General features: G+C 36.8%; 1 protein-coding gene across 2 annotated transcripts; it reads left to right on the forward strand.

Moving 5' to 3' along the window:
- The first annotated feature begins 1915 nt into the window (after positions 1–1915).
- LOC110064153 (uncharacterized) lies at positions 1916–13988 on the forward strand. Of its 2 annotated transcripts, none has more exons than XM_020771161.2 (6): positions 1916–2048; positions 2961–3813; positions 5643–6771; positions 9186–10200; positions 11326–11457; positions 11878–13988. In XM_020771161.2, exons 2-6 carry the CDS (start codon positions 2991–2993, stop codon positions 11974–11976), a joined length of 3198 nt encoding a protein of 1065 aa, XP_020626820.2. In that variant the 5' UTR covers positions 1916–2048; positions 2961–2990; the 3' UTR covers positions 11977–13988. The 2 variants fall into 2 exon arrangements, with proteins under 2 accessions (XP_020626820.2, XP_089145587.1); XM_089289461.1 differs by having other exon boundaries at positions 5646–6771.
- The last annotated feature ends 228 nt before the right edge of the window (positions 13989–14216 follow it).

A 14216-nucleotide genomic window follows, 5' to 3' on the forward strand; every position in this document is an offset into this window, starting at 1 on the left:
CAAGGATTCAAGCCATCAGACCATGATGATCAAACATAATATTTTGGTGTAGTGCAAAGGAAGCAACTATCTGCAAATGACTTAGCTGTTTTTGACTTAGATGCAGTGGTGATCATGTGTTGAAAGAGGGTCACAGATTCATGGTATTCGACCATTAAATAAGTTGACAGTTGGCGATGTACATTGGGGGGTCCTGGGGTGCCCGTGACCCCTCCTCTTGTAAGCTTTTTTAAGCAAACAACCTACATTAGGTGGCGAAAACGCCATGACAATCTGGTGAGTACCTTCACTTTGACACAGCGCGACCCCCCCCCCCCCCCCCTCCCTTTGAAAAATCCTGGCTACGACCCTCTTACCCCTTGAAAATCATGAAAATTTGATGTTCTTAAAACTAGCATATTTGCTAGTTAAATATTTGCTTAAACAAAATCGAATTTCTGCGGAGGAACTATCAGCCGATAGTTCTTCGACGGAAACACTCTTCGTCTGATATTCACCCGTAAGCATTTTATCAGTAGCTTGTTAGTACCCGCCGCCGATAGAAAAGATAAGAATAAGAAAAAAGGGTAAAAAATGAAATGACTGTCAAACAAAAAAATGGTCAGTTGATAAAGAATGTCGCTTTAAAAAACAGTAAGGGGGCTTTCGAACCAAAAACACAGAGATCTTTTAAATGCAAACTTACGAGTACACTGGATATCATGCTGCTTCTAACGAGATACAAAAAGCTATACTGAAGGAAAAAAGTAAGAAAAAACTAAGCACTTCAACTCCAAAATCACTAAGTTAGAGGAAAATGCCTCGGACAAAAAAGGCTTTTGAAAATGTTTAACATCCATACGTGACACGCGAAAAGACAAAGACGACATTAATAAATATAATGATAATAATGATGATGATGATGATGAAAATGATAATAATAATAATAATAATAATAATAATAATAATAAAATTTTTATAGCGCCATTTCCAAATGGTTCAATAGCTCTTTACAAGAAATTGAATCTATTAACAAATACCTACTATAAATAAATTAAGAAAATGTCGAAAAACATTAAAATTAAAAAATATATATAATTCAAAATTTCAACTTCAATATGCTTGTTTAAAAAGCCACGTTTTCAGTTTACTTTTAAAAATGTTCGTAGAAGACAAGTCTTTAATATCTTTTGGAAGTACGTTCTTCACAGTTGGAGCCGAAACCGTAAATGAACGGCCCCCGTAGCCTTGGCTTGTAAAGAATATTCTGAGTGGTCGATCTAAGTGTTCCAGCGGGGTTGTAGGGCTTGAAGAGTCTTAAAGGTAATGAGTCTAATTTTGAAGATGAGTTTTTTTTCTACCGGAAGCCAATGAAAATTCTTGAGCAACGAGGTAAAGTGGTCATTTTTTTTTTTTTTTTTTTTTTTTTTTTTTGAGAGATGGATAAGCCTGGCTGCACAACTGAGGACTAGTTATGCAGTTGTGACTTATATCCCTTCCAAATTCTGGTCTTGTTTTTCTTGCAAATTTCTAGTCGTATTATGGATATCTCAGCCAGTGAAGGCCGAAAATATATGTAAAGCTTTAATATATTTTGGCTAATGTTTTGATTTCTCTAGTTCTCACATAGTGCTGCGTATCGGAAACGATGTGTTTACTGATACAATAAACTATAGGTTTTTGACCAGTCAGAGCTCGCGTAGTCTGTCAGTTTCTTTCTAAAAGGGAATACACAGGATACAAGGGAACTAAAAATACAGCAGAATACAGGGGAATAGTACAGAATACAAGGGAATACAGGGGAATTCAGGGGAATTCAGGGGAATACAGGGGAATGCAGTGGTATAGTAGAGAATATTTAAATACACTACAATAAGGGATACATGAAGTACTTAGGTAAAATCCGAGAGGCAATCCGCTGATCAGGGTTTTAGTTATGCAGCAGGCTTGAACTCTTTCAACTGCATGCTGGGATGTTTTCATGTCTAACATGGCGACTGTAGTCAGCTTGAACTGGAAAAGTTTTTTTCGGAATAGTCCCTCGACCATTGTGTTAACCAGCGAAAACGGTAAGTCATTAGCTTGAGAGTTACACTTTACAGACAAACAAAGACTTTTATTGGAGTGTCAAATTCCTAAGAGGTAGATAGACTTTCACTCAATCGTGGCCACGCTTTAGAAGCTGTTCGTAAGCTTTACACTGTGCGTGGATCGATCCGAAGCGAGTTTAGATAGTTTAAGCATACATGTAAACAGTGACGCCGTAAATCGCTAGAATTTTTTTTATTGTTTTGTCTTTTTATGTCACTGTCGGCTTATCAAACGTGCAGATTGCGATGTGATAGTCAATTCAAGTCAGCTACTCCATTAGGCTCTTTTATAAATAAGTCTAGTGTTTTGATCCTTGTCCTCTTTTCTTCTTGTCGTATTCAAGTTAGCTAATGAAAAGAAATCATTAATTGTCTGCTTGCAGTACCAAGTGTACATGTGACTTGATTGAGTCGGAGATTTCCAAAACTAGACGGATATTTGTATCCAAAAAGCTAACTCAAGACATGGCCTTGCCCTTTTTTTTTATTACAGACACACTCAAAACCTTATTACATTTCCTTCTAAACATTTGAAAACATGGCATGTGAACAATACCAACAAGTCCATCTATTGTTTCTGTGTTTGGGAGCATTTTTTTTGTGTGTGTGAAATGGAGTGTTGCTGTGCTACAGGATCACCAAATGTGAAAATTACCCACTTTTCCAAGCTGCCACTTGTCACCAAGACCAAATTATTGTTCTTTAAGGATCCTTTGTCATCTTTTCTCTACACTTTGTTGTGGAATTCATACTGTAAAAGAAAATGTAGCTTTTTGCATTACGTATATGCTTATCTATCTTTTCAGAGAGGGGACTATCCAGTTCATATGAGAAGCATTTTTATTCCAGTTTTAAACAAATGAAGATGTATTTCTATTATTATAAATGCAGGTCTGATAATTTGAATTACCCAGAGGAAATATGCAAAAGGAGAGCTCTAGTAAGAAGGAATCTGTGCTGTCATTATACACTGATGAAGAAATTGAAGGTGTCAGCACCACTAGTTCTGTTACAAAGAACGAAAGCACACTGAAAGGTGAAGTGAATTTTTCTGAGGTCAGTTCAACATCTGAAGACACCAACCAGCTCCCTAGCAGCTCAAGTAAAAGCATATTTATGGACTTGTACGAAGAAAATATTGTGGATTCTGGATCTGACAATGTTACTGGTGTAAAAGGTAATGGTGCTTTTGCAGACAAAACCAAACCTAAGCCTGGATTGTCACTCCTTGGGGAATATGCCGACAGTGGAAATGACACTGAGGAAGAGATACGGAACTCACTCATAGCCAAAGTGAAAAAGCCTGTTAAAAAAACTAAGAAAGCAGTAGACATCTCAGCTGTTAAAAATTCTAGTACTGAACATGCCATAAGAAAAGAAGTGAATGCGTCTAATGAAAATTCCAACAAGCTTGAAACTAGTGGTGGCGAGGTTTCCAGGGAGACGTGTCTCTCTGATGACAAAATTTCTCTTACTGAAGAGAAAGAAGACGATTTCAATGACTTTGATATTCATGCAATGCTAGATGACAGTCTAGCCAAAGTGGAGAAAATCAAGGAAGAGGGTCAACTTTCTGCATCTGATTCCAGTGATAGTGACAGGTCATCTGACGGCAAAAAAGACTCCAAGAAACGAAAAGAAGATAGAAAGGACAAGAGCAAAAAGAAGGATAGGAAGAAAAAGAAGAAGAAACGTAAAAAACAGAAACAAGTAGTTGAAAAGAAAGACCCATCTGAAAGTAAAGGTAAGTACCTTAGTAAAGTGAACAGTCAATGCTTCATTTACTCTTAAATGATACTACCCAATTTAGTTTAGAATGTTACTGTGGTGAGTACATACTGTAGTCATACATACTGATATGTATAAATAATGTTGTTTTGAAAGAATATAGCTTGTACAGGCTTTGAAGAGTCCTTGAAAAAGTGCTATAACTGTGAAAAGTTGAACTTTTTAGGTTTTCTCTTAAAAGAGCCCTTGGGGTTTTACCAGTGGTCTGCTGATTCACTTCGCTCCTTTGGCTGTTTACTTGAATTGGACAATGACAAAAAGAAAGGCAGAATGTTTAATTTTGAATCTACCATGTGCTTTTTTAGTAGTGTAAAACTTCTGTTGTACGCAACATCCAATATGGTGGCAAATATGGCAATTGGAGGAAGAACCCAAACAAAGCTCCCTTGGATTTTAAAATTAATCCATGCATTCAAACCATTGTTTTGCTCATCTTGCAGTCTTAAGTTTTGACATTGCGTAGTTCCAGGAAGTATCATACCTCTCTCACGGAAGGGATTTTCTCTAACATCCCCTCTGGAAATTCCAGTTAAGCTTCATACATTTCTTTAAATTTTTTGGTCTTTCAGAACCCCCCCCCCCCCCCCCCCGAGGAAATTCCAATCCCCTCTGTGGGGGGAGTATGGATATTTTCTGGAACTGCACATTGTTTTTTTATTGGAATTTATCACTAAGGAGACTACTGAATCTAGTTGGACCACCAAACAGGACCACCAAACTTCCATTTTTACTTGCCCAAGAGCAAAATTTACTTGCCCTGGGCAATCAGACCTAGGTTGACCTGCCCTGTTTTTTCCTTTTTCTTTTGTTTGTTTGTTTGTTTGTTTGTGTGTTTGTTTTTTTTTTTCACTCTCCACAGTGCCAAAAACCCTTCACCCTGTATGCTTAAGGGTTCATTAACCAATCCTTTCGAGCCATTGCTAACGAAAATTTATTCTCATATAACCTCATCATTTTTAGTTAGTTCAGAGTTATTTCATGTGTTTTAACTTTTTCATGATCAGTAACACCAGTGATGACATCATCAGGCCATGCCCATGGTCATGTGACTAATACTGAAAAAATGCCAAGGCTCCCAGGCAAATTACTTTATCGGGATTTTTTCATTGATTTAATATTTTAGTTTAAATCCTCACTACACTATGCATAGATTTTGTTTCACTTTAAAAAAGTCAGATTTTGAGAGAATTTCAAAATAATTATTAAAAAAATTCGTAATTTTCTGAAAAAAAAAACATGATTTTGAAAAAGGAATGCATAGCTATCTTTCCAACGTTGGCTTTAAACAAAATCTGTGAAAAAGGCTGGATTTAACGAAAAACCGTGTTTCCTTTAGCATTTAAAGAAACTGGAAGTGTGCCCGATATATATTGGAAGTTACCCTATCAACGCATGTGCAATTAACACTACCAGTGCACTTTGGTAAGATCAAACAAAGCCACGAGGAGTTAGTTTTTCTCTTTCTGTACCGCTTGTTTTTCTGTCTTTTTCTCATTTTGCCTTTGCTTGTACCTTTTTTACTTTGCATTTTGTGAAACACAAAGAAAAACATCTAAAATGTAAGCGAATTTGCAAGTTATTGAGTTGTTTCTATTTTCCGCCCTCAGGCTGATGTAAGCAGCCAGAAGTGAAATTTCATCTCCTTAGCAATGCACGCGAACATGCACCTAAATTGGTTACTGGGTCCTTAAAGGCTAGTGTACAGAATGGTGATGCAAGGCTACACAAAATCTTCTTACTGTCAGCATGATGAACCTTATTATTTTTTAATTCATTTTTGTTTAGTAGATGACAAGGAAAAGAAAGAAAGAAAACAGAACAGAACTAAAAGCCGAAGTAGAAGTAGGAGTAGAAGCCAGGAAAGTTCAGTTAAAATCAATCTGAAATCGGTTAAACAGAAGTCTCAAAAGCGGTCTAAGAGTAAAAGCACAGACAGAGGTTCAGGGCATCGCCGTCATCGTAGTAGAAGTCGATCACAAGAAAAAAGGAAAAAGTCAAAATATAACAGAGAGAAATCAAGGAGGTCAAGAAGTCGTTCATCTAGTAAGAAACGATCAAGTTCAAAAAGAAATAAACATTCAAAATCTTACCGATCCAGGAGTAGGTCTCGGAACAGAAGCATCTCCCCATCAAATAAGAGGAAAGTAAGCCGCTCGTCCACCTCTAAAACCACCTCATCTAGAAGAGATTCATCATCATCAAGAAAGAGGAAGTTTTCAAGAAGCATATCACCTCATAAAGAAAGAGATCCCTCTTCTGAACACAGAAGAGGTAGATCACCAAAGAGACGTTCCCCTTCACCAGTAATGAAAAGAAAAGTTCCTTCTGAGAAAAACAGGAGATCGCCTAATAAAAAGTCATCAACCAAAAAGGTCAGATCTCCAGACAAAAGGGAACACAAAGGCAGCCCCTCACCAACAAGAAAATCATCTCATCGTACCTCGTCAGCTTCAGATAGCTTGGACTCTGGACACTTCACAAACATCCCTCTGTCTAAGACAAACAAACCAGAAGATCTTTCATTTGAAGACAAGGTTGCAGTGCAAACATCACCAGTGAAGGAAACGATGCCAGCAGTGGAAAAGTCGCCAGCAATTGAAAAGTCACCAGCAATGGAAAAGTCACCAGCAATGGAAAAGTCGCCACAACACGTACCTGTAATAGAAAAATCACCAGCAATGGAAAAACAGAAAGAATCATTATACAGTGTGGCACCGAAGTTGGAAGATTTGGAGAAACAACGTTCTCCTTCTTGCAGCCCATTTAAAGCCTGGGAAGATGAATTTGATTTTGTTTTCACTGAACGTTTGTCACCCAGAGAAGGAGCTGACAAGAGTGTAGAGGACGTTCTTTTTGGAAAAGATCTGTCAGATCCAAAGACTCCAGACTTTAAAAGAACAACTCATGAAGAAAGGTAAGGTTTCAGTTACATTGTAAGCTTGCTGAATGTAGCCTGCTGAACAGGCGGATTGGTGGAGCAGACTGGGAAGCGTGATACATGTACATGAGCACAAAGTGGGATACACGAGTGCATAGCGTGATACACAAGCGCGGAGCGTGACCACAAGCACGAAGCACAAGTCGAAAAAAATCTGCCTGTAGTCACACCATTGTTTATGCTCTTCCAACTGTTTGCCTGGCAAATAGTTTTTGCCGATTAGTTGCTTTAAGCCATGTGATGTCAGACACAAGAAAAAGCAAAATGGGTTAAATTGGGGTGACAGGCCTACACAGACTCCTACAGCTAGTGGCATTTGTACATTTGCTGTTCTCTTATAAATTCCAGCCTCTCGACCTTTCATATTGCTCCTCACTTGTTTCTGAAGGGAACTTAAAGTTGTTATGTTACCAGGAGGACTTTTTTAAAAGGAGAGTAGAGCTGTGGAACTGTCAAGGTCAGAGCTTGCATGGTTTCATTTTTTTGGGCCAATAAATTGAATTGCTTTGTTTTCACTCATTCTTTCATGCTAATCATTTTAAGGGGGTGGTAGAGCATAAACAATGGTGTGACTACAGGTGGATTTTTTTCCACTCGTGCTTTGTGCAAGTGGTCGCGCACCATGCTCATGTATTGTATTTCACTCTATGCCCTGCTAGTCTGCCTGTTCTGCAGGCTAGCCGAATGAGATATCTGCACTGTCTTTACTCACCTAATGTGAAATGATTGACGATCAGTATGTTAGTAATTGTTTTCGAACAATTAAATTCAAGATAATTGAAGAGAATAATAATTGAGATAAATGTGAGCAATTTCAATTATTTTAGGCTGCATTAAATTTGTTAGGGGTGGTGGATTGTAATTTTCGTCCTTTGTTTTAAAGAAATAATACTCAAGACATTGCGAAAAGACCCTTGAATTTTCGGGTGAATTTTCTTTGAAAGTTTGCGGAGACAAAGAACGAAATTCACACATTTCGCTCTCGTTACTTTTGCACAATACTGTACTAGACACTTTGGGTTGTCAAAACCTTTTGATCCAATTTTGAAATCTTGGAACCTTTGTGATAAGTCCCAGAGTCTCCTTTTAGTGTTTCTTTGTGTCTTGGAGTCCAAAATCAGTCTAAATTCTCAGTCCTTTTCAGACAGGGGTCTTGACATCTCAATTTTTCTCGGATTTTACTTCTTTTTTTCCTTTTGTCAGGGGCAAACATCAGACCTGTATTTATTTATTTCTCTAATATCCGACATTACAAGACATTGTTCAAAGTCTCTGTTTATAGCATACATGAATGGTGTATTTGGATCACTCTATCACCATGTTGTTTGATGATAGTAATGTCAGTGACGATGTTGACAACAACGACGATGACAGTTTGCATACATGTAAACCATATTTACTCAAATAAGCGCTGCATTTGGGATAAAAAAGTTAATAAGCGTTGCAGCCTAGATGTGGTGCTTATCTAGGAGTTAGCTGTAACTAAAACTCTATTACAAAGCAAGTCTAACACAGCATTGGAAATTTATTTTCACCTAAAGTGACGTCCTTCAGTTCAAAATGGGTATATTTCACTGCTCCTCTATTGATTTTTCTGTTTAAAATTCTCAAAGATGACTGAAGACACCAATTGAAAATTGCACAAAGGGATGGATGGTGACAATAACAAAGATGCTTCTGCCTGTTACTGTTAAATTTCTCACAGATTGAAAATGTGCCTTTGAATTACAATAAAATAACTTCTTTATCTCATTTATTTTTATTTCAAATAAATGTCGCCCTCGAATAAGCGCCTCCCTCAAATAAGCGCCGCACTTGAGACGCTAAAATTTAGTAAGTGCCACAGCGCTTGTTTGAGTAAATACGGTAAGTGTGTTTGTTCTATACATGTCTACAAAATAACTAATTTTTCATGGAGAAATTAATGTTATAGATCTATCGAATGGTTTAAACATAATGGGTGTATGAACTGAGGTTGTAACATGAAATGAGTGATGAGTGTTATTCATAGTACGTACAAGTGAAGAGTAATTAATCTGAAGTGCTTTACCAGTGTCAAAACTTGTTGAACCATCAGTCTGTATAATAATAATTAATCATTAATAATAATTAATCATTGTTTAATAATGTGGTTTTTGTTTATTGTAAAGATGTCAATATGAAGCTCAAATATTACAGAGCTGGCTGACTCTATAAGAAAAATTAATTTGAGGAACTCACTACATGTAGTTTTCTTTTTCATTGTGATTATTTTGTCCTCACAATATCACAAAATTATAACGATGTGTTTAGGATACATGTACATGTATTTTATTCAGCTTCCATTTTGATAACAGATATTTCCTAAGAAACGTTCTGACTATAATAAGGTTTCATTATTGTCACTGCAGCATTAAAAATAAGAGGAAGGAACCACTTAAAGGTGAAGAGAAGAAAGAAACTAAAGAAGAAACCCTGAATGGGAACCAACAAGACAAAGTTTGTAAGGAAAATGATGTGCCACAAGAAATGGAAACTCAGCAGTCTGGGTTCTCTGACGTGCAGTCCAAACCTGAGGATTCTGTTGTGAAGGACAAACTGAATATATCAAAACCTGCAGATTCAAAAGATAACAATTCTGTGTTGGTACACAATGTAGTAGAAAAAACTACGTCTGTTGATACAAATAAAACAAATCATGTCCAAATGACAAATGACAGTGCAGCCTCAGCTCAGACATTGGAGGAATCTGATAAATTGACATTTTTGTCCTCTAAGCTTGAAACTATTCCTTTCTTGGATGAAGCCCCACCTGCCCCTCCCCCAGTAAGTGGAGATCGGGAACATCCTAACACCACAGCAACATCTCAATTGGGACTTTTAGGATCCCCTCCAACCCAGATGGGCCTCTTACCCACTCCTACTTTCGATGGCCGGCCATGGACAGGCTTTAGAAATCTAGCTGCTGTTACGAGTGGTAACATCCCTAAAGGTTCTCAGGGCCTTCTTCCAACACCTGGAACACTCCAAAAACTTTATTCTGGTAAAAAAGACATTGAGAAAGGTAAATTCGAGCCATTTGTAACAAGGAAAGAAGAAGGAAGAAACAACTTTAATTTAGTTGTAAGTCCCATGGACATGGAAATGTCATCGCCAGAAGGGGACATCATTGACAGATTGAATGAAGAATTCTGGAAACAGCAGCAGCAGAATCAAAGCAGTGTCAAAAAAACCAAGCAAGAAAAGCCCAAAGAAAAGTTTGTGGAACCTGTGATTAATAAGCAGTCCTTGTTTGAGGAGCCTTATGAACCTGAATCTGGTTTAATTATTACTGAAGACTATGACGAGGATTTGAACAACATAACTGATCCTAAAGAAAGGAGAAGGAGACAAAAAGAACGACAAAGAGAGAAGACTAAAGTACAGGTAAGATTAATTAAGCAACTTATTCTTAATCTCTTTTTTGATGAAATGACTGATGAAAACTTCTCCATTATTTAAAATGAACTTGTCATAATTGAAACTCAAGAATTCTTCCTGGTAAAGATATGAATTAGTAGTAGTTGGTTTACTTAAACTGTAGGATGGTCCGTGTGTGTTCCAACAACATGTAAGGTGGTTTGCAACAGTTTCCAACATGTATATAGACAGCAATTCTATTTTTGATAAATTGATAGTGCAACTCTTTTTTCAGTTGATAGTCATTGGAGGACAAGTTATAATTTAAATTATAGTCATTTTCTAGACAAGTCACCATACAGGTAGCAATGGTTTACGTCTAACCCTTTATATTTCAGCTTCAAGGGCTTATGAAGATTCAACTTTTTTCAAGTTAAAAATAAATTGGAGTGCATTTAGAGCCACCTTAATTTTTTTTTCTTTTTGTTTTGTTTTGGTTATTAGTTTTTGTTTTTCTTTAGTTTTCATTTTTATCATTTATTCAATCCACTTGTTTTCGAGTTATAAGCCCACAAAGCAAATATAACGGGTTACTGTTGCTATAATGGTAACCTTTTTTCATCAAAGAAAGGGCCATATGTTCAGCAAAGAGCAGCCATTTGTTTTGATGCCATCATTGTCAGTGGCACAACTTACTCACCCAGTGGACATGTCGGTATTTTAGGAAGCAACTTTTCTTGTTTTTATTTTATTTTTTTTTAATTTTTCGATTTTTTTTTGTATTATTATTTTTTCCATGTCATTTGTTTTTTTGCTTGCATGTGTAATGAAAACATGTGACTACAGTGTACAGTATGTTGGTAAGATAAAGAAAGGGTGAGGCTTCCAATCAGTATACTGGTCAAAATGTAGTTCTAGTATAATTTACTACTCAACATGGAAAGTCAAATTTGACCTGGGCAAGTAGACGACTTCTTGGTTTTATAGATAACTAGTTGCCAACTGACAAGTGTAGAAAAATCCAATATATAATTTCCCTGATCCTGAGTGAAGCATTACATTTTATTATTATTCTGTTATCGCAGTACATGTAGAGGAATGTTTCCTTTTTATTTCTAATTTGTGTCCATTGTCATGGTTGTGTTCTTGTAGGAACTTATTGACAAGCTTCATCGCCAAGCTCGAGTTGAAGAAGAAGTGAAACATGTTCTAAAAGCATACTACAAACACAGGGATATCGACAAAGAGGAATACAAGAGTATCCTCAGAAGGGCAGTTCCACAGGTTTGTCGCAGGCATCCATATGTAAATTGTACACTAACCCTTGTACTATACATGTGGCCGTCCCATAGATACTTGGAACTGTAAGATTTGGTTCAATGTCCTGCTTCTAGCAAATGCCGTGTGGCCTTGTCAAATTATTCCAATCTCACCCCCCGAGCAGGGTGCGAAGAAAACCAGTTTTCAAGGTTTTTGTTTGGGCAAGGTTTTTCTTTTTTTTTTTTTAATTTGTACATTTATGGTCCACTCTATTGCAGTCCATAAATATGTAAAAACAGAACTTAGCCAATATTCAGCCATCTTGACCTCATGCTTGGCCAATAACCCATGTTAATAATTTATTGTGCTTTCTGTGTAATTTAATTGTATTCCAACTAAATTGTGTATTATTTTTCAGTAATATTTCCACTCCTTTTTACTCAGGTGACCAACTCCAACAGTTCCATTGACCCAGAGAGAATCAGATCCCTAGTGAAGAAGTATGTGGCTAAAATCAAGGGTGAACGATCCCATTCTTCCTGATTAGTACACTGCCCTTACAGTCCATTTTATTGTCCAGTCGTTTTAAGGAATTTATCACAGGAAAGATGATTCTTTGGCATTTACCATTCATACTGTAATATTCATGAACCTACATCTAGAGTTTCTGACTGCTACCTGCAAAATCCTTGAGGTTTGGGAAAAATGTAGAAATGGAGATAGTCAAGGGACACTGTAGCCTGCGAACAGGCTCCTGGTTAGGTTTTGTATGAGCTAGCCAAGTGTGGTCTAGGGCAAGCGGGATGAGCCGAGAGCGGTCTGCACTCCCATTTGCTTCCCTCGTGGACTCCCACTCGCTTCGCTCACCGAAGGTTTTTTCCGTCCTTGCTGGGAACCTGTTTGCAGGCTTGGGACAGTGAAGGTGGTGAGGTAAACCAAATTCATGTTTGAATGACAAGTTATTATGTTACAAATGCTGCCCTCAAGAATATTTTATTAGTTATTTGCTTTTTGCTAGTGCTGATGGAGACAGTGAGTCACAGTAAAATAATGTATCCAGGAACAATGAGGCAAAAAAGTCTGACTGGTGATATAGTTGCCTGTTGGCCAGTTTGCCACTTTAATTGAGAAAATCGATACCACTATGTTCAAAATGATGCTGACTTTATTGCAACAATCCTGTGCTGCTGTCTTTGTTTTTAGTTTGAATTAAGTGAGAGGTCATAATAACTAATATTATTACCTGGGTTGCTCATTTAGTAAACTGTGTAACCTAAAGTACTCATCATAACAAAGAAGTGAAGCTGAGAATTTAGGTTATGGCATGAATTTTCAATAATTTTGTCCATATTGTTATGGACATAAACCACTTTCAACATAGAGTTGTTAATAATGTTTCTTACAGTATGTAAAAGAAGTTGTACAACTTGTATATAGGTAACTGACCTTGACGGTATATATAGTCCTTATGTGCTTCACTCTCCTTTTGTAATCTGAGTAAAGTAGGAACTATAGCCTAGCAGCAAGTGGTGTAAAACAAACAAAAAATAGGTCTTGGAAAAGAAAGCGTTTTTCTTGAGAACTGTACTTGCGATAAGCAGTTATTTGAAAAAGAAATACTAGTTTATAGATACCTACACTGTGCATGTCCAGAAAATATCCATACCTACACCAATGGTGGTCATGAGAAATTCTGAGGGAGGAGGGGGGTGGGGTCTCAATAGCCAGATTTTTAAAGGGAAAGTGTAAAGGTAAAGTAAAAATTCCACGGGGGAGGGGGAGGGTATAAACCAAATAACCATCCTTGGTGGAGGTATAGATATTCTCTGGAAGCACACAATGCAAAACTGTGCATTACAATGTATTTTGCAAGGGATCTAGTGACTTGCTGGTCTACTGGATAATGTTTTCCACTGTATTTCTTTTGTTTAAGAACACTAATTTTATCCTACAGTAGACTTGTTTTTTCTTCAATTAATCAGATTTGTTTTCCACAATGGTTTTAACATAGGAGTCATTCAAGTTTGTGGCTGGACTACTTTAAGTGGCAATAATGTTTTGTTAACAAAAGTTTATCTTTAGTAATCAAAACTTCAATTTACTGCGCTTTTCCACAACATGCAAACTCTACTTACTCGACAGTTGGATTTGTCGCTGTTATCAATCTTATTATTACTATTATTATTATTATTATTATTATTATTGTGACTGACTAATGGGAAAAAATATCGTTTTTTTTTTTTTTTTTTTTTTTTGCTTTTGTTTTGTTTGTTTGTTTGTTTGTTTGTCTGTTTGCTTTTTCAGTTGTTGGTTACCTGAAAGTATTTTTTGTGGTATAAAATTTAAACTCTGTAAGCTGTTTGTCAGTTTCCCATTTGTTGTTGAAAAGTTTTCCAGTGATGGGTCCTGTTGCGAATCCCATGGTTTTAAGCTACTACTCAATTCAAATACATCTTAGTGCATTATTTTATACCAGGCTACTCACTCAGCTACAGTATGTAGAAAGTGCTTAGATTGCACTGTACATTAAAAAGCAGATTTTCCTGTTGATCAAATGTGGTCTCACCATTTTTGTTCGCAAGTTCCATTCAACCACTCAGATTTACCTGATTACTTTATTATAAATTGCCAGTTTATAATTGTAGTAGCTTATGAAAACCTTTTCTATTTACAAGTTGAAGAAAATTCACCACTTAAGGGGCAAGGAAATATTTTGGGCGTCTCCCTGTTACCGGGGACAAAATATGGCTGCTTATCTTGTAACAGTCCCACAAGACACTGCA

Source organism: Orbicella faveolata, unplaced genomic scaffold (assembly GCF_042242905.1).
Source record: "Orbicella faveolata isolate gen_17 unplaced genomic scaffold, um_ofav_v1 contig_2, whole genome shotgun sequence".
NCBI lineage: Eukaryota > Metazoa > Cnidaria > Anthozoa > Scleractinia > Merulinidae > Orbicella > Orbicella faveolata.

Excerpts from the sequence above, each read along its gene's own strand:
- LOC110064153 (XM_020771161.2), top strand. The coding sequence starts at position 2,991 with ATGCAAAAGGAGAGCTCTAGTAAGAAGGAATCTGTGCTGTCATTATAC. Across the intron at positions 6,772-9,185 it reads AGAACAACTCATGAAGAAAG|CATTAAAAATAAGAGGAAGG; the intron begins GTAAGGTTTCAG and ends TTGTCACTGCAG. Across the intron at positions 10,201-11,325 it reads GAGAGAAGACTAAAGTACAG|GAACTTATTGACAAGCTTCA; the intron begins GTAAGATTAATT and ends GTGTTCTTGTAG.